Genomic DNA, 23,463 nt, shown 5'->3' on the forward strand with positions numbered 1-23,463 from the left:
TTTAAATTGTACCCAGGCATTTTAATGGTGGATACATGTGTACTTAATTGGTCAGTTCAACGATTTACATGTGATGCAAATTGAATGAAATAAAAATAATTAATAGCTGTTCATTTTGAATTAACTCTTTCTTAGCTGTTCACGCAAAAAGTTGTAAATCCCATTTTTCTAATTAATTATTGATGCTAAACGGTTAAAATTGGATAAACAGATACTCGGATTGAGTATTATCAAGTTTTGGGTTACCTTTGACATTGCCACAGTGTCAACAGCCCAGCGATATCTAGTCTTGATACATTTAAATATTCCGGTATTATTACACCTTCATAAACTTCGATATGAGTATACATTTATGACATTGGTCGTTTTGACTGTTTTGATGTGCCTTGTGTGTGTAGTCGTACCTCGACTGTGAGACTGAGGTTGTTTTTTGGGGCCTGGACTGAACGTGGTGCAGGGGAAGTTAGTTTATTATTTTGGTCTCCCGTTGGCGATAAGAGGGGTCTCCTGCGTGAGTAGTTCCTCCGGGACACGCGTCTTTTTGCCACAGGTCAATACCTGTGACACATTGTACACGGCCATCTCGGATGTGTACGGATGCGTACAGCCGTACAGCCGGGAAGTCGAGTGAGTAAAAAACCAGTCGCTGGGAGTGAGTGGGCAGGCTACTTTGACTTAGTTTAGTATCGGGTTAGGCAGATTACATAGACGGACTTTCCAGGCCCTAGGTAGTAGGTCTACAGTCTAATAAATTATACAGCTGCATACACCTCGTACATCATTTCAGGTCAAGCAGACTTCTCCGACATGACAAGTCTTACTCCCGTTGAAACGGTCGCTAAGCGATTTGTTCGATTACCAGGTATAGCCAAAATGTCCAAAAAATGGAACAGGAGGTGGCCAAAAATCGAACGTCCTTGGCCTGTGGAAGGGACCTTCGACTTAGATGTGATTGGAACTTTGAAGATTATGGTTGACACATATAAATCTAGTCAGACAGGTAAAAAGCGAGTGAGAAAACGTGCGGAGGAGGCTACGGTTCTCAAGGCCTTCGAGAAAGCTGCTAGAATGATTCGGGTGTCAGCAAACAAGGCACCAAGCATTCGTAAAGAAGGGCTGTTCTCGCATACACTGCCGCCTCCATATAAATCAACTGTGTCTAATGGACTCTATCCAGTCATTACCACGGCGGGCAAGTATGAGACGAGAGACGATGATAACCAGGTTGTACAAACAGGACAGGCCACTACGACTGTGGAGACACACCCAGATTTGTCCACAGCGGGGAAGTCATATCTTACACCCATAGACATGTGTAATAGCATGGTTGGGAACGAGGCCGTAGGTGGATATGACAATAGAATAAAAAGCATTTTGGCACAGGCAGAGGAAAGAGGTAAACTTACGCGCTCGATGGCGTTGGGCGTGGCAGACGGCTGTGAGGTTGCGGGTAGTGATGGGACTAGCCGGCCTCAGCGTCAATCAGTGAGTGCGACGCCCCCTAATTGTCAACACCTCCCGAGTGATTTGACTAACCTGACGGCCAGCCTGCGGCAGATGGGTATTGTCAGACGTCAACTTCAACAGGAGTTACTTGCCGCAGAGGCCGAAGAAAATGAGGAGAAGCAACGGTCACTAACGGCTGAATTGGAGGTCGTTGAAGAGAAGACCGAGGAGATACAGGCTGACAGAGATCAGCTAGAGACTGAAATAGGACACAGAGAGTTTGATTTGCGTACCAGGGCTCCGGTTGTGGCCTCCCCGGCTGCGGTTTCCCCACACCTTATCCTTGAAATGGGGCGCAAAGAGTATGATTTGCGTAACCGGGCTCAAATGGCAACCCCTGCCATGCCAGTGATCATACGAGGTGATGTCTTAGAGTATAGACCCGTCTCGCAGGGCGAACTCGACAGCTGGGTGGCTAAGTTGCCCGGTATTACTGAGGGTGCTCATGCTTGGTTATCTAAGCTTGACGAGCTCTTTACAGGAATTAACCCTGCTATGGCGGATTTCAAACGCTTGCTCTTGTCCCAAATCGGACAAGCGTCTTTGGCTCGTGTATATGACCGAGCGGGCCTTGCTCGTCATGCCAACTCAGCGGTGCATGACGCAGAATTCTTTTCAGCCTATAAAGGCCGCCTGGGCCAGGCTTTGAAGGACATCTTTCCCACAAATATGCATCCGTCGGCAATCATTATCCCAACATTAGCATTGAATGAGAACCCCAGAATGTATATTTCAAGGGCCTATCAAACATGGCGGGACATTGTCGGCAGAAACCCAGAGGACAATTTGATGGAACACGCAATCTTGCGAGACAAGATTCAACAGGGGCTGCCTAAGCCAGTAAGAGACAAGTTGGCGGGAGTTGTAGGTTTGCAGTCTATGACTCGTGCCGTGTATACTGACCACCTAGCACACTTTATTGAGGAGTTTTCTAAACAACAACAAAACTTGCTTCTGAGTGATGTAGAAAGCATGAGAAGACTTACCCAGCTGCAACTTGCAGATGGAAAAAAGGTCAAAGACAAGACTCAGGCGGTTGTTTGGTCAGATCAACAACCGACTGACGTGCCGGAGGGTCCCTATCACCCGCAAACATGGGGGAGGGGTGCTTCCGGCCGGGGGAATTATAATCGGGGAGGCAAGCCCGGGTTTGCTTTTGGCCCCGCCAGGTATATGGATGGCTCTTGCTACACATGTGGCAGAAGAGGTCACTTCGCGCGCGAATGTTATGCTGGACCTCAGGGGGGCAGAGGTGCCTTTGTTAAGAGGGGAAGTCATGCAGGTCGACCTCAAGCACAGTGTCAGCGACCTGCCATGACGGGGCAACCTGCCTATAACCAGGGTCCGGTCAATCCCCACAGGGGGCCGGAACATGGGGGTTTATAACGATGCCCAGAAGGCTTGACGGGGGGGTGTGAGCTGGTGGTGTCGGGATTGGTCAAAGAACCCACTGTACAGGTAACAGTAAACAGTCGTCTTATCCACTTATTAGTGGATACGGGCTCTCATTATACCGTCCTTTCCCCCAATGACGCCATGCACCTCCCAAGGTCTGGACAATATGTGCGGACAGTCGGGTTTGAGGGAATTAAACAGCTCGTACCCGTCACACAACCAGTACGATTATGCTATAAACAACAAAGCGTTCTCATACCGGTACTTGTATCTGAGCGCACTCCGGTCGGTCTCCTCGGACGGGATGCATTATGTGAATTAAACGGTGTTATACGGTGCACGCCGGATGGCTGCATACTGGACTTGCCAAGTGACTATTGTAACCAGTTGCTTGTGTCATCGGAAACAGAGATTCCGGTGGTTTATTGGCTGGGTGATCTCAGCCATGACCTGCTGGAACCAGCGAGACAGTGGGAAAAGTTTATAATTGCAAACTTGTCTGATGCTAAAACACCAGATTATCACGCTCATTGTACATTACAGTATTATAAGAATGCAACTAAGGCGACAGATCTTGATGTATGGTTGACATGCCAACCTCAGCAGGTCCATCTTGAAGCTGAGTGTATTATCCTTGGCCCACAAGGGGCTGCTCTGAAAGTAGTATGCAATGACTACCTCACTGCACAATACACAATCAAAGATGGCTTGCCTCATGTGACTTTATTTGTTGCTGGAGATTTTGAGCAACAACACTTGGGGGCGATGTTACTGGAGGCCGAAGGTCATACCTTCGCTCCAGTGGCAGGGAACCCGGCTATATGTGTGAGTGAAGATCGGTGCTTCATGAAGATTTTGGTTTCTTCCCGAGGAGTAGGGAAGCCACAAGTCATTCGACTGTCAAACGAGCCCATATTTCCGGTCGCTCGGGACCTGATGGAAGAGATGTTTCAACAAGTGCCACAACACTTGTGGGCACAGAGCAGCACAGACATTGGGCTTGTGAAATCGGCCCAACCGGTTACGGTGAAACTTCGCCCCGGCACTCGACCTCCATTCCGAGAACAATACAGGCTTAAGCCTGAGGCTGTGGCAGGTATTGCACCTCAGATTGCGGGTTTGTTGGAGGCAGGGGTTTTGCGCATAACGCAGAACCCCCAATCGAACACTCCTTTGTTACCAGTCAAAAAGCCGAATGGTTCTTATAGGCTCGTGCACGATCTCCGACTTGTTAATTCGGTGGTTGCGGACTTCCCGACGGAGGTCCCGGATCCGCATGTGCTCCTGGCCGGTATCTCACCGGAGGCCCGGTTTTTCACCGTGATCGACCTCTGTGGAGCTTTCTTCTCCTGTCCTTTGAGTGAGGAAAGTCGGGGCTTGTTTGGTTTCACGTTTAAAAATCAGTTTTACGAGTATAACAGAATTCCGATGGGCCTAAAACATTCTCCTCATTTCTTTAATCAGATCCTTAAGGAGGACCTGGCGGACATAGGCATGTATATTACCTCTTCAGTGACCCAATACGTCGATGACATTCTTCTATCCGCAAAAAGTTTGTCGCTTTGTCACGAGCATTCAATAAAGTTGTTACAGATTTTGGCCGCAAGGGGGCATAAAGTATCAAAGTCTAAGCTTCAGTATTGTCAAGAGCGTGTTGTGTACTTGGGTCAGTCTATAACCCAGGGACACCGGCAGGTCTCTGATGAACATTTGGAAGCCATAAAGACTGCTCCAAAGCCGCTGACTGTGAAGGACATGATGAAATTTCTTGGGATCTGTGGTTTTTCATCCGCATGGGTTGAAGACTATACGAAGCTGACAGAGGCTTTGAGGGCTATGATCAGAGATACTGGCACCGATCAGCTGAGCGGCGCTCTTACTTGGACTCCTGAAGGACATTTGTCCTTCGAGACTCTTAAGCTTCGTTTACAGGGAGCCCCAGCGTTGGCCTTGCCTGACTATACTCTTCCTTTCATGCTGTACGTCGCATCCTCCATTGGTGGTAAACATGCCTGTGCGGTACTCTCCCAACAGACGGGCTGTGGGATGAATCCTCAGCCCATAGCGTACTACTCAGTGGCATACTCCGATGTGGAACTGGGTCTTGCGCCCTGTTACAGGTCATTGGTCGGAGTTTATCGTATGTACCAGAAGGCGTCTGCCCTGACGATGGGTTATCCTGTGACTATCTATACTCACCACAGTCTGCGGAATCTCTTGAACTTTGGCAAATACACGCTGACTGCCTCACGCATTAGAGATTATCACAGACTGTTGGACCAGGAGGACGTCACTCTGGTTAAATGTGCTACGGTTAACCCGGCCGATGTGGTTCCAACGGGAGAGGACGGCGAAGAGCATGAATGCCTTCATGAGGCGGAGAGGTATTCAAAACTGAGGTCTGACTTGCAATCTCTGCCGTTAGCCGACCCTGAGCTGGAGTATTGGACAGATGGGTCGTGCTATCGGGTGGGGGAAGGTTTATGTGCGGGATATGCAGTCGTCCAGGCACAGGGCTCCGAGTTTGTGGTGGTAAAGGCGGAGGTCATACCTCAGCCTGCTTCTGCTCAACTGGCCGAGTTAATTGCCTTGACGGAAGCTTGCCTTATGGCTTCGGGCCGCCGTGTTACGATCTACACAGACTCGGCCTATGCCTATTCTGTGTGTCACATCTTTGGGTCAATCTGGAAGGCGAGGGACTTTAGGAAGTCGGATGGCTCGCCGATCCAGCATCATGCACAGATCATGAAGTTGTTGATGGCCATGATGGGACCACTCGCGATTGCGATTGCAAAGTGCGCTGCCCACCGGTCTGATGCTTCACGCATCACGCGTGGAAACAACGCCGCGGATGAGGCAGCGAAGGCAATTGCGGGGGCTAATCGCCCTGGTAGGGTCCTGTTGGTCACACATGAGGTCGAGCTGGAGGAGGTGATCTCCCTGGCAGATGTCATCTTGATGCAGGAGGAGGCCAGTCAGGCGGATAAGGATTTGTGGATTGTCAGGGGTGCAATGAAGGACTCCACAGGCTTGTGGAGGAATCATGAGGGCCTGATTGTGGCCCCGCCCCCTCTTTTGCGTTTGTTGATTCAAGAAGCGCACGGGGTGGCCCATGTTTCCCGGGCCGAAGTTCGGAGAAAGATTACGAAGGAATATGGTTTCTGGGCCCCGTATTTTTTGGAGAGAATAGATCATGTCATAGGACACTGCGTAATCTGTCTGAAGAATAACATCAGAAAGCCAGTGCCTACGCTCCCGGGTCATATTCCTATACCGCATGGTCCTATGTCACATCTGGTCATCGACTACACTGACATGATCCAACGTGTTGGAGGGAAAAGATACCTCCTAGTTGTGGTATGTCGATTTAGTCGGTGGGTGGAAGCTTGTGCGACTAGGAGGGAAGATTCGCAGTCTGTTGCCAAGTTCTTGTGTCAGCAGGTGATTCCGAGATTCGGAATTCCTGAAAGGATCTCGTCGGACAACGGGAGCCACTTCATTGATCGGGCAGTTCGAGCTATCCTACAAAAGTTGGGGATTAAGCAACGTCTCGGATGCATTTATAATCCGAAGTCTCAGTCTACCGTGGAACGCACGAACCAGACTCTGAAGGGCAAAATTTTGAAAATTAGCCAACACACAGGGTTGAATTGGATTGAGGCATTGCCCTTGGCGTTGCTGTCATGTCGGTCGAGCGAAACGCGTGACGTAGGCTTGACACCACATGAAATGCTCACAGGAAGAGTCATGCCATCACCTTGCTTTCGCATGGGTGGAAAAGGCCCAAGCCTGGCCGTCCTTGAGGATGGGATGAAGGCTTATGTGAAACATCTGTCGACTCTTCATAAGGGCATATCTTCTTATGTCGTCCAAAAACAGGCAAAGGCGGAGGAGGAAGACGCCGTTGAAGAGAACAAAGGGGCTGTAAAACCCGGTGATCGAGTTTTCATTAAAGTATTTAAACGCAAATGGTATCAGAGTCGCCGCCAAGGTCCTTGGACAGTGATCCGCAGGGCAGGGAGTGCCATTCAAGTCGAGGGCTCTCCAAAGTGGCATCACCTTAGTCATTGTGTTAAAGCACCGGCGGATGACACTGTAGAGGACGGTGGCACGGGAGAGGCGGAAAAACCTTCAGAAAATCAGGAAGGTGAATTAACTGAGACCGACCCACGAGGGTCAAGTGAGGTCATTGAGGAAAATAAAGCCAGTAACCAGCCTCGAGAGGAGGCAGCTGGTCATGACATTGATGAAACTGGTGTTGATAATGCGGAGGTTTCACGCGATACCGGGATCGGTGTCACAGGTAGTGAACCTTGCGGAAGGTACAACGTCGTTGACCTACAGTACGTACCAGCCACAGTGCACACTGGTGGCAATTCAGGCGAAGACCAAGCGCCAAGCTTAGTTCGGGGAGCGAGACCTGTCAGAAAAAGAGTCAAACCTTCCCGGTTCAGAAACTAGGTTATGTAGAGGAGCAGAGGGGCTGTTAACTCCTGCTGATATACGACCTGCAGGTAGTATTGGTCGTACAGGTACAACACTCAACACGACAGATACATCACTCAACACAACAGTTGCAAATACTCACCACACCATGTATCAGTACCACTGTCGATATATACTGTAACTACGTTAAGGCAGGAAGTGACTGCTGGATCTGTTATGGGGAGTGGGTACATGCGGGTGGACTGGAGCAGTTATTTAGTCCACGTAGGAGTCATTATATGGCTGAGTTTGATTGTTGCGAGACTAATATTTTGTTGTTGTATTCCACTCATTTAAGCAATGTCAGGTTTGGTCACTTGCCATTCCCGAATAGCAAACTAATAGCAAACTAGTGGTCGCATCTGCATACATTCCACTATAGACTTCAACGTCATTAAGACTGAAGTTACTAAAGTTTAGGTTTATTAAGTAATTAACCAGGGCCGTTTTCATGTCCTCAGGTGCAGGGAACAGAGGGAAGTACATCAGACGCAATGAACACTGCAGGGCATGAGTTGAAGATCATGGGACAGAATAATTCAGGGCAAATGGGGAGATTGTGGAACATGTTGGGAATTTTGATCTGTATCTTTTCTTTTGGGTTCACTAGTTCCTTTGCCAGTCCTGCAGTTGAACCTGCCTTGCAAGCGTTCGTGTCTGCTAATAGGCAGGTCACGGCACGTGGACAGAAGAACTTGTTTTATGAATGGATGCGATTCTCGGCCGAGCGGGTTACCAAACAGACTTGTATAACATGCTATAATGCTAATAGGACACCCTGGGTCCAACCTTTACCTTTCGAACCTGACCAGTGTGTTGAGAATCTGCATACGGCCGTGAAAGCGAAATGTTACATTCAATGCATTCTGTCATTCATGGCGCAGAAGATTGATGGTAGTGTCCCGTATAAATCCAAGAGATGTAGTGATTTTAATTTGCTTACTCTGGATGGTAATGCATTTGTACCACCAGTAGTAAACGTGCCGGAAGATATAGTCTTCCCACTTTGTATTGTGGCCGGGCCGAATCAAGCTGATTTACAATGTTCAGATTATGTAGAGGGTAGGAACTGTGTGAATAGGACAGATCTTCCCATACGCTGCAAGGAAGTGTTGGGTCAGGGCTCACACGTCCATCCGCGCAGGTCGGAGAATGGGACCGTGCTCAGGTATGGGTTTCCAGTACCCAGTTACCAAGGGGGGACTCGTTCGATAGCAGATATTTTTTGGTATTGTGGGAAGGACATGCAAATTCATGATTCTCTAGAACCTAATTGGACCGGCGTGTGCGCACCTGTCATGGTCACCGGTCCGTTGTCAGTTCTGGTTTTGAGTACGAACTCAACTAGGTTTAGGAGGACGGTGGATGATGAAGGTGGTGTACCGGATCTACTATACACTTATGATAAGGCAGTGGAATTGGGCCCATTTGGGCCTATGAACATTCCATCTGAGCATAGAGCTATGGCAGAGGAGGGGTTACAGTTCAATCCCGTCTTCTATCCAGAAACAAATGGCCGCTGGATTAATTATTTGTGGTATAACCAGCAACGATTTATCAATTTCACTATTTCGGCCTTTCATTTTGTTAAGGAGCAGCTGCATGCCACATCCAAAATGACTTTACAGAACAGGTTTCTTCTGGATACGGTCTTCGCAGAGGAACAAGGAGCGTGCATGAGGATAGGTCCGGACTGCTGTACAGTAATCCCGATGCATACCGGTCCTGGCAGGAACATATCTCATGCTATTCAAATGTTGAAGTCACTTGGGGCTGAACATGTGGGCAAAACTAATCGGGCAGCGGCTGCTGATTGGCTGGGGTGGCTGCTGTCTACTTCATGGAAGGCTCTGTTAGCCAGAGTTGGGATGATTCTGGGCGTGGTGTTATTGTTGTTTCTGCTGCTGGCATGTTGTGTCGTCCCTCTACTTCAGGTGATGGTTAAACGGATGATGGGGGCGGTAGTCGGGCAACACTTTGTTTTGGCACCGCCTGTGCCCATTGGGGAAGTTGAGGGTGAGGGGCAGCACATGTTGGGGCAGGACAGGGACAAGGGGGGCTCAGATGAGGAGGATTCTTTTGCCGTATATATGGATTAATTTCATGCTGTGTTGGGGTGTTAGTGCAGTGTTTTCGGATTGTTGAGCACCCTTGTGCTTGCTCCAATAGGACACTGTACTATGCACCAATCAGTATTGTGGGTGGTTTATGTTTTATCTATGTATGTTTTGATTAACTACTGAAGTCATGGCTTCACTCACACTTGTACGTCTGGCATGCAACAATGTTGCATGGTAGGTGTATGTTTCGGGCCGTGAGGCTCCCATTGGAAATTAATTGCAAGCTTGCGGTAGTCGACAAGTCTTGTGCATCAACTAGGTGACTTAGGCCATTTATGCCTGAGATTTACACTACGTTTTCGTGATTTTTCAGATCTGTAAGCTTGTGTGAGCTTGTAGGTCTGCTGTTTTCACTTGCTAAAGCATAATAGTCCACCGAAGGGGCTCCTGCCCAGTATGGGTTAAGTTCTGTTGTGACAGTGTGAGTGGGGCCTTGGGTTCAGGGTGTGATTTGCAATAATGGTGTTATGTGTGTCATGAAACTAAGATTTTACAATGTGTTGTGTTGATTTGTGTGTATTTTGTTTGAACCGTAGATGTGATTTTGGATAAGTTAAGTGCCTAGATATCTAAGGGTAATCTAAGAGTTTTGTTTTGTTTTTCATTTTGTTTCATTTTATTATTATTATTATTATTATTATTGTTGTTGTTATTGTTATTATTATTGTTGTTATTTTTGCTTGTTTGGTTGCTTTGGTGTTTTCTTGTTTTCACCACCCCGTTAGGTGGTTACACTAGAGTGTAACCAGGGGGGATATATAGGATATTTTTGAGGTCTCTCTCTCTCTGCAGTTCATAGTATATTGTGTGCGACTCTGTGGAATTTTGGGACGTGTGACTTGTGACCACGCGCCATGTCATTCTATGCACATTGCATAGAATGAACACTGTTCTAAACTCAACTCATAGGGTGATGCCATGTCGGACTAATTACACACACACACACACACACACACACACACACCCACACACACACACACATACACACACACACACACACCCACACACACACACACATACACACACACACACACACCCACACACACACACACACACACACACACACACACACACACACCCACACACACACATACACACACACACACACACACACACACACCCACACACACCCCCACACACACACGCATACACATGCACACACATGCACGCACACACACACACACGTATACACATGCACACACATGCACACACATACACATGCACACAACTATATAATGACAATGCTTTCAACGATCTGGAGTCGTATCTGGGTTCATACTGAGAGTCATACTGAGAGCCGTGTCTGGAGTCAAACTGAGAGCTGTAACTTTGGATACTTTGGAATTGTCATCTCATGCTGTCCATACTCTGTTACTTTTTACTGAACTCTAAATGCGACTCCTTAGCAACTAATAAAGATTCTTGCTGAGTAATATACAACGCATCCTGGAACTTCCTTCTACTTTACAAACGATTCTACATTATACATTTGTATTTTGTATCCATGCAGTCATCGGACAACAAAAACAGAAAGATGTTAATGACTAGATGAACTATTTACACTGTAGAGAAACACAAGATAAAGGCGACGACAGAAATCTGGCTTCTTCGAATACAAGTTATTAAATTTTTTCAGTATAGGCCTTCCAGCAACAGACACAGACACCACAAGTGCAATATGAAAAGATTTACAACCGAAACGGGAGAACAAAAACAAACAGATACAGTACGAACAAATAAACAAAAGGAAACACCAACCCACAATCACCCCAGAGAATTGACTTCTTAATCGTGAACCCGACTCGAGCGTGTGTCCTTTTTCTCAGCATGCATCTTGTAAGCTTGTAGATCATCTATTTTCAAATGGCTAAAATGTATAAAGGGCTGATGCGGTTATTTATTGTATGTTTTGTAATAATCAAAATCTACAAATGAACTAACAAAAGTTTTCACATACGGTGTAGTGGAGTAAAAGTACAATATTTGGATCCGATATGTAGTGGAGTGGTAAAAGTATAGGAAATTGTAAATACTCAAGTATTAGTACAAATACCTCAAAATTGTACTTGTACAGTATTTAAGTAAATGCACTTTGTTATACTTTCCACCACTGGGTTTAAGTGGTCAATGGTGGTGAGTGTGGTGACTGCCAGTTGTGGCAGTCATGGACTATTGCTATGATTGAAACTGTAAAAACACAGAAATATACATTAAATACAATCAAGATCAAGAACCAGACTAAACATTCCGCTAGTATACCCCGATCATGCTGCTTGTTGTAACTCCCCATGAAGTCGTTTTCTAGATACTGTAGTATCTTGTTTGAGTTTTGGAATGACAAGTGCGATGGTATTAGGCTATATGCACATTAGTAAGTGACGATTTTGGCCTCCGCATGGTAGCCTAGAGGAAATGGGGTTGCCAAAATCAGTAGGTTTCCCCTTTCAATCTATGAGATATAATAGTGTGTGCAAAGTTGATATTTTGGCCAAAGGGTGGTACTAGATTCTAGATCAGAAGAACTGACAAAGGGTCACTCAGTGGTTCTCAAACCTTTTCATGTCAAGGACCCCCAAATTGACACTTATTAGGCCGCAGACCACCATTTGAAAATATTTTCTGCAATAGGGACTCACATACAGTATGAGTAGATTTGTATGGCTCTAGCAGTGCAGTGATTCTCAACCATTGTAATTTCAAGGACCCTCCGGTTTGACATGCATTAGGCTTATAGACAGAGCTTGTAGACCAGCTATTTCCGGGGCTTGATTCGGCACTTTTTAGAAGACGACATGGATTTCTTAACACGACCAATTTGAACGCAAAATGCTGTGTTCAAGTTCAGGAGAGTTCAGAAAAAGGCAATCCTCTTGTATACTGCCTTCAGGTATGTCATGGAAAGGAAGGGGGGGGGGGGGGGGCATTTGCATTTCTTTCACCATAATAAATGCTGCATTCATGGTCTAGAGAGGGCAGTTGTTTTACAGACGGGTAAAGCCCACTTTGATGTCTATGTGTGCACAGTGTAAGTCCCTGACCTCATGCACCTTCCAGTGTGTCATTTGAACAGTGGTCTCACCAGTACCGAGCCGCCACTGTCTGGACCTCATGCACCTTCCAGTGTGTCATTTGAACAGCGGTCTCACCAGTACCGACTGTCTGGACCTCAAGGTTGACATGTGGAGGACCCTCTATATCAATGCGGGACAGCTTGGCCTTCACGCACGCACGCAGACAGACAGACAGACAGACAGACAGACAGACGATCTAGTGTACCGTATAGGACCTAATGCATATTACCCAGTATTATGATATCATATCAAGTGTTTATTTTTCTTTTTCCTTTTTTTTTTTTTTTTAAGTAGTTTACAAAATTGTATTAAACAGCTAATAAGTTAGAGAGAGTAATTGTTGTATTATTTTTTTGGTCCAGACTCTTAGAAATGTCCTAGGAATCCATCAACAAGAAAGCTCTCAGGGAAAAAACTACCCCCTTCATTGACAATGCGCTTCTTTTGACACATCAGGGCCACCGTCGAGGCTGTCTGTCTCACGTCACGTGAGTCTAAAAATGTCAACATCGCTCGTGCACTAACTCGACTTTGTATCAACATCTCCACTAACAATACTTTTCGTTGCCTTACCTTTATACTTATTACGGAATGATGTGTTTCTAAGAAAATAATTGGGACATATCGTGTCACCGGCGCGCAGGTATGTTATGCTTCATGTCATGTCTGCAATATGAATGTGTTCACTGCTCAGACAGTCGGAGAGGGAATTGTCTACAATACATAGGCTAGCCACTATATAGCATACAAGCCATACATCCATACAGAGACAGTGACAGGAGGATAGGAACCATCATTGATGGTCAATTATTTGTTATATCTGTAAATGATGTTAGTCAAACTTACTGGTGTATGTATATGTGCTGCTGCTGTTGTTATTTACTGTTAGACACCCTGGTCCAGTGCTTACAGCGAGTCTCTCATGTTGGACAGTTTCTCTAGGCTGTACAGGACAATTGGGTGTCAGACACACTTATCTAGCCTAAGAGTTTGACTCTCGTAGATGTATTTTATCGATTCTGACATGTATTTGATCGATTCGGTCAGAATTCGATAAAATACATATACGAGAGTCTAAATCTTAGTTTAACACTTATCCAGTTTCGACTGTACAACAGAATAGGCTACATGTACTGATAGAGACGAGAATAAAGGACCAATTCAGGATTGATTTGAATATAAAGTATAATTTTCACTCACATACTATTACTGACTGTACACATTAAATAGTTTGATTTGCCATTCAAAACAAAGCCAAGAAAACATGCCATTTGGAACTTTAATTTCCTGTTACAGTGTTTGTGTATACATTTGAAGCTTATTATTCCCTCCTTATAGCAATGCAATTCCACTGACAAGTGACAAGTTCTATAGTTTAGTTTTACTCCACGTATTGTTCACAAAATTAGTAATTACAAATGTCAGCAAACAAGCGTTCATTCAGTTCAGAACCAGCCAGTTCTCTGTCTTATTATAGTGTTAGATCATGGATATATCAAGCGCTGAGTCATGTCCGCAACCCGACCCACCCTAGTATAGCTGGTATTTCATCATAGAACACTTGATGCTTTGTAACCCTCCATATTCACCCAATAAGTAATTGCTGCGACTTAATTGGGGTCAGCTCAGCTCTTGTCTTACTGTATCTATTTCTATATCCATTTGAAGGTTGTCCACATTTTCCACAAGATTACAAGTTGAAGCAATATTAATTATTGGGTGATTCATTATGCACGGAGCACTACGAATAAGAATGCAGCAGATGTATGCAGTGTATGAAATGCAGGCCATTCTAGGGCTAGAGAAAATCAACAGGTCTCGACTAATCATTTGTTCCCCTTTTGTGTCCTTGCCTGCGGCTTTTAATGTTATGAGTCTGACACAATGAATGGTGATAGTAGTTTTAGTTTTTAATATTGTCGTACATTTCATTTTCTCTTAAACATTCCAGGATGGCCTTGTCCCATGCTGGCCAATCCTCCCTGATCCACAGCCTGGCCAAGCTGCTCCGAAATGATGGTAAACATTCACCCTCACTCACAACTACACCATTACACATTTAAGTTGACAAGTAATTGCGATTGGATTGGATTGTTACAATTTTTATTTCTGTTTTCCTTTTAGGCTTCATAGCCACATTTTGCACAGATATGACAAATAACTTAATAATACAAAGACATTACTGACACATTTAATACTTTTCAAAATATGTACTAAATAGCAGATCTACAAGCTTGTTACAGCATGTCATGACTCACACACAAAGTGACTTGGTGTAAGCCTGTAGATCTGCTATTTATGCTATTTTTGAAAAACGTTTTAAAGTGTATGGACATTTGTCAACATGGAAACGATTGATGTGTAACCACATAATTACGATTACAATATCTTCCCCTCTCTCTGTATCCGAGGAGTGGAAGCAGTGGGTCGGGACACATTTGTGGGTCACGGACACAGTTTTATGGGTCCCTTTATTATTGTTATTATTTCAAAGCATTTTCAACAAATATTCCCAAAAAAGCTAACATTTTCATGGATTAAAAACACAATTCAATGATTATTTTTCAGTAGTGTCATCAAAAATCCAAGAAATTCCATCAATTAGAAAACAAATGTTTAAGAAGTAGTGAAAATCCCTGATCTACAAGCTCACAATGCAGCGCGAAGCGACACGTTGTGATCTTGTAGACCTGCTATTTTCACTAGTTTGGGGCCCAGGCAAACATCTAATCTCTCTTTAGGGTCACAGGCTAAAAAGTTTGAGAACCACTGGTCTACACCGTCCCCAATCCCACAAGTAGGCTTTGGCGATGACGGGGACTTTATTCATGACAAAATTAATGACAGGGACTTTATTCATGACTAAATTAATGACAGGGACTTTATTCATGACTAAATTAATGACAGGGACTTTATTCATGACTAAATTAATGACAGGGACTTTATTCATGACTAAATGACAGGGACAGGGACTGCTCTGAGTCCTAGAGCTCTCTGCTGTCTGGGTACGACTGCTGCTCTGAGTCCTAGAGCTCTCTGCTGTCTGGGTACGACTGCTGCTCTGAGTCCTAGAGCTCTCTGCTGTCTGGCTACGACTGCTGCTCTGAGTCCTAGAGCTCTCTGCTGTCTGGGTACGACTGCTGCTCTGAGTCCTAGAGCTCTCTGCTGTCTGGGTACGACTGCTGCTCTGAGTCCTAGAGCTCTCTGCTGTCTGGCTACGACTGCTGCTCTGAGTCCTAGAGCTCTCTGCTGTCTGGGTACGACTGCTGCTCTGAGTCCTAGAGCTCTGTGCTGTCTGGGTACGGCTGCTGCTCTGAGTCCTAGAGCTCTCTGCTGTCTGTCTGGGTACGACTGTCTGTCTGAGTCCTAGAGCTCTCTGCTGTCTGGGTACGACTGTCTGTCTGAGTCCTAGAGATCTCTGCTGTCTGGGTACGACTGCTGCTCTGAGTCCTAGAGCTCTCTGCTGTCTGGGTACGACTGCTGCTCTGAGTCCTAGAGCTCTCTGCTATTCTAAATCCTTTAGACCTGTTATTAACCTTATACCAACCTTGAAACGTACCTTAGTTACGTCACCAAGAATGGTGGTCCCTTATTGGCTGTTGGAGGACACCGACATACATACATACACATACATACCCAGCCAATCACAGTACTTGCACGCTCTGCTTGCGGAAGTAAAGACAAAATGTAATTATTTTTTGATAATATTTAGATTTTTTTATACTCAAATCCACGCTGATTAGTTAAACAGATTGACTGGATGGTTGCTTTTAGTTTGAATGGTTTAGGACAGTGGTTTTCAACCCTTTTCATATCAAGGTCCATTATTTATTTGGCAGTTGAGCCACGGACCACCATTTGGTGAGATTCAGCCTCTCAGACCCATGACTAAAGCATATTTTGTTGTCGTTGCATAAGATTATGACCACAATTCCATGCTGTATTGATGTTTGTACCATTGGAGTGACAACAGGCAAATGTTGATCAAAATAACACTTACTTTGCTTTCTCTAATTGTGTAGGCTTCTTGTAAATTAAGTAATGCAGGTGTTTAACAACAATTTAACTATTGATAGTGTAAATTGAAACCAAATGGACCCGTCCCGTACAGGTCAATTTTGTTTCATGTTACACTATCAATAGTTAAAGATCTATAAGGGTCCATTGTTTAGCTGAGGGCCACCTGGAACCCCCTTAAGAACCACTGGTTGAAAATCACTGTGTAGGCTCACTAGGCTGCCATAATCACAGCTAATAATCATGAGGTGATGAATATAAATGCTGAATTGGGGACTAGACAGTGCACCAGTGACACTTAGTGGCTTATTTAGGCTACTGCCTCGCTTTAGTAATTTTTTTTCCCTAAAAGTAATATAATAATATAATTGTCATATTGTGAGGGTCACACACGCCACACGGTGGCCATTTTGCTCATACTCATGTATCATGCCTCCCCTGGGTAAATACAGTTTAACCCATTTTGGGCAGGAACCCCTGTTGGTGTTAGCATTATGTTATGCTTTAGCTATTGAAAAATGGCAGATCTGCGCTACGAGCTTGTAGGTCTGCTATTTTTGAAAAATCGAAGAACGATTGACATAGAAACATGGCTTTTTCAGAAAACTGTCAGGATTTAGAAGACATTTTTAGAATCTGATCTCAGGTCAGAATTAAATAAAGTCCCTCGGTTGATGACAACTCCACACGTATTGTGCTGCCAAAGAAACGTGATGACCTCTCTCTCTCTGCTCCTCCACACACACACACACACCCAGGTGACACGGTGCTGGCTGGCAGCAGCACGCTGACCCTGCAGGCGAGCAGCCTGCAGCAGATGAGCCGCCTGTTCGAGCAGCACCTGCTGTCGCGCAGCCAGCAGCACGGCTTCCTGGCGCAGTCCTCGCACCCGGGGGAAACGGTCTCCCTGCTGCAGCTGCAGTTCCTCTTCGACATGCTGCAGAAGACCGTCTCGCTCAAGGTGGGGTCGGGGGTAGTGGTGTTGGTGTAGTGCAGGGGTTTTCAACTGATGGTGAACGAGGGACCACCACCCTGACTTTTTGCGTTGGGTGGATGGGGATATGGGCTAAAATGAGTGCTTTTGTAACACTTGCTATCCCATGTATATGCATCCCGCTGTTTCCACTGACTACTAATAATTTCCTAATAATAATGACTCAACCATACAATCTGCTGCACTTCCCCGTCTTGAGACTCTAACTCCGACTTGTCAGTAAATGACTACATGAACGGCCGTTGAGTCAGTGTGTAACTCTGTGTTTTAAAAATATTGTGAAGTCAGTGTTGAGTTTGAAGTGCATTTGCACTTGATTCTTTTAACCCCCAGCTCATCAGCCCGACGGGTGAAAGGCTTCAGTCGGTGGTGAAAATCTTCCCGTTCAAGTCTCTCAAGTGTTTGGAGGTATTATTATTATTATTATTATTACTACAAATCTTCTTAAGCCTTATTGTATATACACATACAGTATTATTACTGAAGATATGCGGTTGTGTCTTTCCTGTTTCCCCCCCCCCTTTCTGTGTGTCTGTAGTTGAAGCGTATCCCCCCTCACTGCCTGGAGGGCCTCAGAGGAGTCTACTCTCAACTGGAGGTCTTCATCTGCTCAAAAAGCCTCACCTCCCTGGAGGTATTTTCCTGTGTCCGTGTGCATGTGCATGTGCGTGTGCATGTGCGTGCGTGCGTACCGTATGTAGTAGTAGTAATAATAGTACATTTTATTTCAGTCCATTTCAAAGAGCAGATGTACTGTACATACATACATTAAAAGGGACACTTTTTGCTAATAAATATATGTTAATGATGTTGAGAAGAAGAAGAAGAACACTTTCCTGGGGTCTTTATGTGTAATATGTGGTTTTAGATATTGTATACAGTAACTCAGTAAGAGAGCCCTCCCCCTATCCACAAGGAGGAGCAGTGAACCAAAGCATTATGGGAATTGTAGTCCATGAAGGAAGTGAGCCCAGTGTCCATGACATCATGGACACTGCTAAAATCTAAATATAATATTCTAAATGTCATGAACATATATTTTTTTGCATGCAAATCTACTAATGTTAGTGGCACCGAAAAGGCATAGGCTGAAGCTGAGGCATATTTTGCCTACACTTTTTGGAACATAACTAAGGTTTTTTTAAACAAAACGTAGTAACACAATTTCAGACATTGGTTTTACCTACGAAACAGAAAAAAATCTAAGCCAAGGCTTAGACTTTGCCTACACTAAATGAAAAGTGACAAAACAAAATAACATACTTTGCTTTAACGGCAAACCTTGATTTAAGTTTGTGTGTGTGTGACTGTGTGTGTGTGTGTAATTACCTACAATAAAGAGATGATAATGGCTAAGTAGTGTGTATTTGTGCTTGCGTGCGTGCGTGTATGTGCGTTCGTGCGTGTGTTTCCAGGAGCTGTTGTCTCTTTGCGGTGGTGACCTGAGCTCTGCTCTGCCTTGGCTGGAGCTTCACACTCTCAACTTCAGCTACAACTATATTGTCTGCCTTGACCAGTCACTGGTGAGAGAAAGTGCAAAACTAATGCTTGCAATGGATTCAGAATCATGAAAAACAACTAGTTTGCGAGTTTCGCGAGACATGGCCAAAGCATTTTCAGGGGTCCCCAGCCAAAAACGTTGAGAACCCCTAGTATAGAACACGTGCAATGTATGGAATGTAAGCCATGAGAAGGAGTGCACAACGAATGCTTGCAATGGATTCAGAATCATGGAAAAACCCTAGTTTGACCCGTCACATGCTACTTCAATTAGAATTACATTTTGTACATTTTGCCTGCATATAGATTGTTAATGGTACTCCAACTTTCAGCACCTGTCAGAAAGGTTTCCAAGGGATGTAGTAGACCTTTATGAACACATTTGTGAAGAAAGCTATTGGTAAGCATTTATTTTGCAGATTGGTCAGACATTTGGCTAACTCTCCCTAACTAAAAGGCCCTGGTGACCTGGAAATGCATGAGGGGTGGCGCTGTCCATTACTTCAACCACCTGTCTATCTGTCAGCTTCTACCTACCTGTACTGTCATCCATCCATAAATCCATGATATTCATTCATTCATTCATTTTTATTTTAAGTGCCTCTCCTTTTTGTCTTACAGACCTTACTGAATGTCCTGAGGTCTTTGGATCTGAGCCACAACAAGATCCAGGAGTGTGCCGAGTTCCTGAAGGTAGGGTATGGGCTCAGCCAGGGTTTTAATTGGGGTTTATTGTCCTCTCACTTGGGGAGCGTTTTACTTGACCAGTGGGTCCCTCAAGTGAGCCTGTGTCTTCCAAAACCTTTAAATACCCCAGAGTGAGACAGTCTGTAGAAGTTCTGCTTTGACCTGGAGAAGAAGAGCATCTGCTGGATAGTGCGGAACATCTCTTCAGAGCTGCAACTATTTGGACAAATCAGGAGTGTTCAGGGAATTAGAGTGTTCTTAACTTCTTTCTTTTCAAAATCTTTTTATTCAGGTTTTTTGTAACAGAAGCCCAGGGGCAAGTATTAAACAGACATATAAAATATAAAAAGAAAACTCAACCCCCTATCCCACCCTCCCCCCACCCACAATCCCAACCTTTTCTCAGAGCCGGCAATTGAAAACCGTAACCCATTTAGGCCTGACGTCAAAATGTAAAAAATGTCTTCTAAATTCTGACAGTTTCCTGAAAAGCCTCATGTTTCTATGTCAGTGCCAGTGGTTCTAAATATTTCATGTCAAAGGACCCCCAAAATTATATGTAATTGGCCGCCGACCCCCATTTGAAAATATGTTGTTCCAGGGACCCCCCCCCCCTCTCAGAAGCAAAGATTTGAGTTAAAAACGTTGGCTCTGAAGGAATATATATTCAAAGATTTGCACTAGATTTTCACGATTTTTAAAAAATAGCAGACCTACAAGCTCGTAGCCTAGATCTGCTATTTTTCAATAGCTAAATTATAACATAATGTTTTTAAAACACCAAAATGGGTTAACATCTCCAACTCAAGACAGGACATTATATCACGAAGCCACTGACGGAGCACGGGCGGGGCAGCATCCTTCCATTTGAGCAGAATGGCCAGGGAATTGTGGTGTTGAATGTTCCATTGCGACTCTGCAGTTTGCTAACTCACAATATGACTATTTTGTTTCCCTGTATGACTCGTATACTATATGATGATAAGGATGAAAACTCAACTATACAGTTGGGTACGGACGCACATCTGGGGGAGCCAGAGTGTCTGTCTTGGAAGTCAGCTTGATCAGAGAATGAGTGACCACTATTTGAATGCAATAAATTACTTGCATTGGAAGTACCGGTATATTTGAATATCTGCATTATTTTCATTCCGTTTCCCTCCTTCTCTACCTCTCTACCTCTCTCTCACTCACTCACTATATTGTGTAATGGGACGGTCTCTGCTAAACGCTTGTGTTTAAAAAAAATGTATAGCTTATTTTAATTTATTTTTCTTATTTTTTCTATTCATGCTCGCTCTCTCTCTCTCTCTCTCTCTCTCTCTCTCTCTCTCTCTCTGTCTTGGCTCAGCCTCTGAGCGAGCTGGAGCACCTGAACTTGGGTTATAACTGCCTCCAGAGGGCGCCAACACTCAGCCTGAGTGCCAGGTTTAAACTCCTCACGCTGATCCTCAGGTACAATGAGCTGGACACCATCAATGGTGAGATACACACATACACATCGCGCACGCACACAAATACACACACACCAGTGTTGATTTTGGCAGCAACTTTTGATTTTAGTTTAGTCATAGTCTTTTGAATAAATCTTAATTGTCTCCACCAGCCGAAGGCATGGGGAGAGTATGTTTTGCACTCCGTCCGTCCGTCCGTGTGTCCGTCCGTCCGTCCGTCCGTCCGTGAACAGCTAATCTCAGCCACCGTTAACCCGGTCGATGCCAAATTTTGCACACACACTCCCTGGATGCCAACCATGAACCTCTGCCCCAAACTTTCCAGAACGGCCTGTTATAGCGCCACCAGGAGGCCGCTTTGTGCAAAACAAGTTTTTGCACAGTACACCTACAGATTTTGTCCAAACATCACGCAAATTGGTACACAGTCTCTCTAGAGCCATTCAACGAAACAGGTCTTTCAGATTTATCAGACTCCATCCTGATTGGTTAAGATTGGCTTCCAAAGTTCACAGGAGTGCTCAGTTTCAAACAAAATGCTGCAAATCATGAACACATCGCGTGATTTCCGTGAAATTGTGCACCCACATTCCCACTAGGCCCAGGACGAAATGCCACATGAACAATTTCAACTCAGCCTCAAGGTGGCGCTATAACTGGCCCAAAAGTGTTTTTACCTCTAACTGCACGGATCTGTGGATAACCTGGTGGAGACCTGTGCCCGGAAGGGCACTTTTTCTAGTTTAGTCATATTTTAGTCATCTGAAATGTTTTAGCGTTAGTCTAGTTTTAGTCGACTAAAGATCATAAGACTTTAGTCGACTAAATCTGCAGTTGATTTAGACACACACACACACACACACACACACACACACACACACACAGCTTCCCAATGCGTTCTGTGTGCTGAGGACTCTCTTTCATTGACCCCCCTCCCGGTCAGTCAGGGCTACAGACCTACTCGTTGACAAATGCTAAGAATGTCGTTTGCATAACATGGTGTTTAGACAGATGCTATAGGTTTTTGATGGTGGTTACCTGCAGTGTTGTTTTTGGCAGCAAATTTCTATTTTAGTTTTAGTCATAGTCTCTTGAATAGTTTTCACTTAGTCTTAGTCACATTTTAGTCACCTGGAATGTATTAGTGTTAGTCTAGTTTTAGTCGACTAAATGTCATAAGATTTTAATCGAATAAATCTACAGGTGATTTAGTCGACTAAAATGTATTTTTGCGGGCCTTGTTGCCGTCATAATGACTTATTTTACACTTGCTGAAAATAGCCGATCTAGATCTGCTATTTTCAGCATGCAACCAAGTGTAAAATGACTTATACTGGATCTGTTGTCCACTAGTCCCTTCCTAACATTTTAGTCTAGTTTTTATTTGTTGACGAAATTGTCAGTATATTTAGTCTTAGTTTTAGTCACCATAGCATAGTTTTAATTTAGTTTCCATTTAGTTTTCTTCAGTGGAAAAGGTAGTCGACGAACATTTTTCGTCTTAGTTTTAGTCGACGAAAACAACACTGGTTACCTGCTAGCCTAGTTACTTTGCAGCACCTAATTGTTTTTATTTGCACTGTTACACAGTGGTGGAAAAACTACTCTAATTTATTACTTAACTTTTTCTCTTCCATCCATGATTATGAACGTAGCCCTAGGCTAATGTACTAAAGGGGTGCTAACTACGTACATGTTTGTAGACAACCATATACTCCATATATGAAAGCGGCGGCCGTCAATTTACCTTTTAGCATTGCTCTGTTTGCTATGGAGAACCTCCGTCCTCGCCAGCTATGGGATTTTTAAATCCAGCTCAATTGAGCCTCCGTTATAACAGGATTTTCAAAGCCTTGTATCTCTAAACCCTAGTCTAAAGCTTTGAGCGCTGTCCATGGTGAGCTGTCGCGCATCCCGACGATCGTAAATAATACTTGAGTTTATATCGCATCGCTTTGCACATGTAACTGTTTGTAACGAGAGCTAAGGGGTATGATCTTACGGCTAACGATCAATGTCCTCACAACAACAGCCCCACCTCACTGAATAACTCGGAAATTAGGATCGTAGACTGAGAGCGGACAGGTGGCATCGGTTAGGTGTGCTTATGCTACCACCTAGCAGGCAATAATGGAGTTAAGTAAAAGTATCAATATTGCAATGTAGAAATACTCTGTTACGTAAGTAAAAGTCCAGAATTCTAAATTGGATTGAGTAAAAGTACGTGTAAGTAT

The 23,463-nt window shown here is 44.5% G+C and overlaps 1 protein-coding gene across 3 annotated transcripts in view; it reads left to right on the plus strand.

Moving 5' to 3' along the window:
• stk11ip (serine/threonine kinase 11 interacting protein) overlaps positions 1-23,463 on the plus strand; it is a 74,589-nt gene that overhangs the window by 9,992 nt on the left and 41,134 nt on the right. For 2 of the 3 annotated variants that reach the window (XM_083758866.1, XM_083758865.1), the window contains exons 1-8: positions 13,086-13,220; positions 14,529-14,596; positions 17,353-17,555; positions 17,922-17,996; positions 18,127-18,222; positions 19,004-19,111; positions 19,710-19,781; positions 21,127-21,256. In XM_083758866.1, coding sequence (XP_083614992.1) covers positions 14,530-14,596; positions 17,353-17,555; positions 17,922-17,996; positions 18,127-18,222; positions 19,004-19,111; positions 19,710-19,781; positions 21,127-21,256 — 751 coding nt within the window. In that variant the 5' untranslated portion in view covers positions 13,086-13,220; position 14,529. Of the gene's footprint in view, positions 1-13,085; positions 13,221-14,528; positions 14,597-17,352; positions 17,556-17,921; positions 17,997-18,126; positions 18,223-19,003; positions 19,112-19,709; positions 19,782-21,126; positions 21,257-23,463 lie in introns of those variants that run through there. The other variant, XM_083758867.1, reaches the window with a different exon arrangement.

Source organism: Protomyctophum parallelum (assembly GCF_964188405.1).
Source record: "Protomyctophum parallelum genome assembly, chromosome: 23".
Classification (NCBI taxonomy): Eukaryota; Metazoa; Chordata; class Actinopteri; order Myctophiformes; family Myctophidae; genus Protomyctophum; species Protomyctophum parallelum.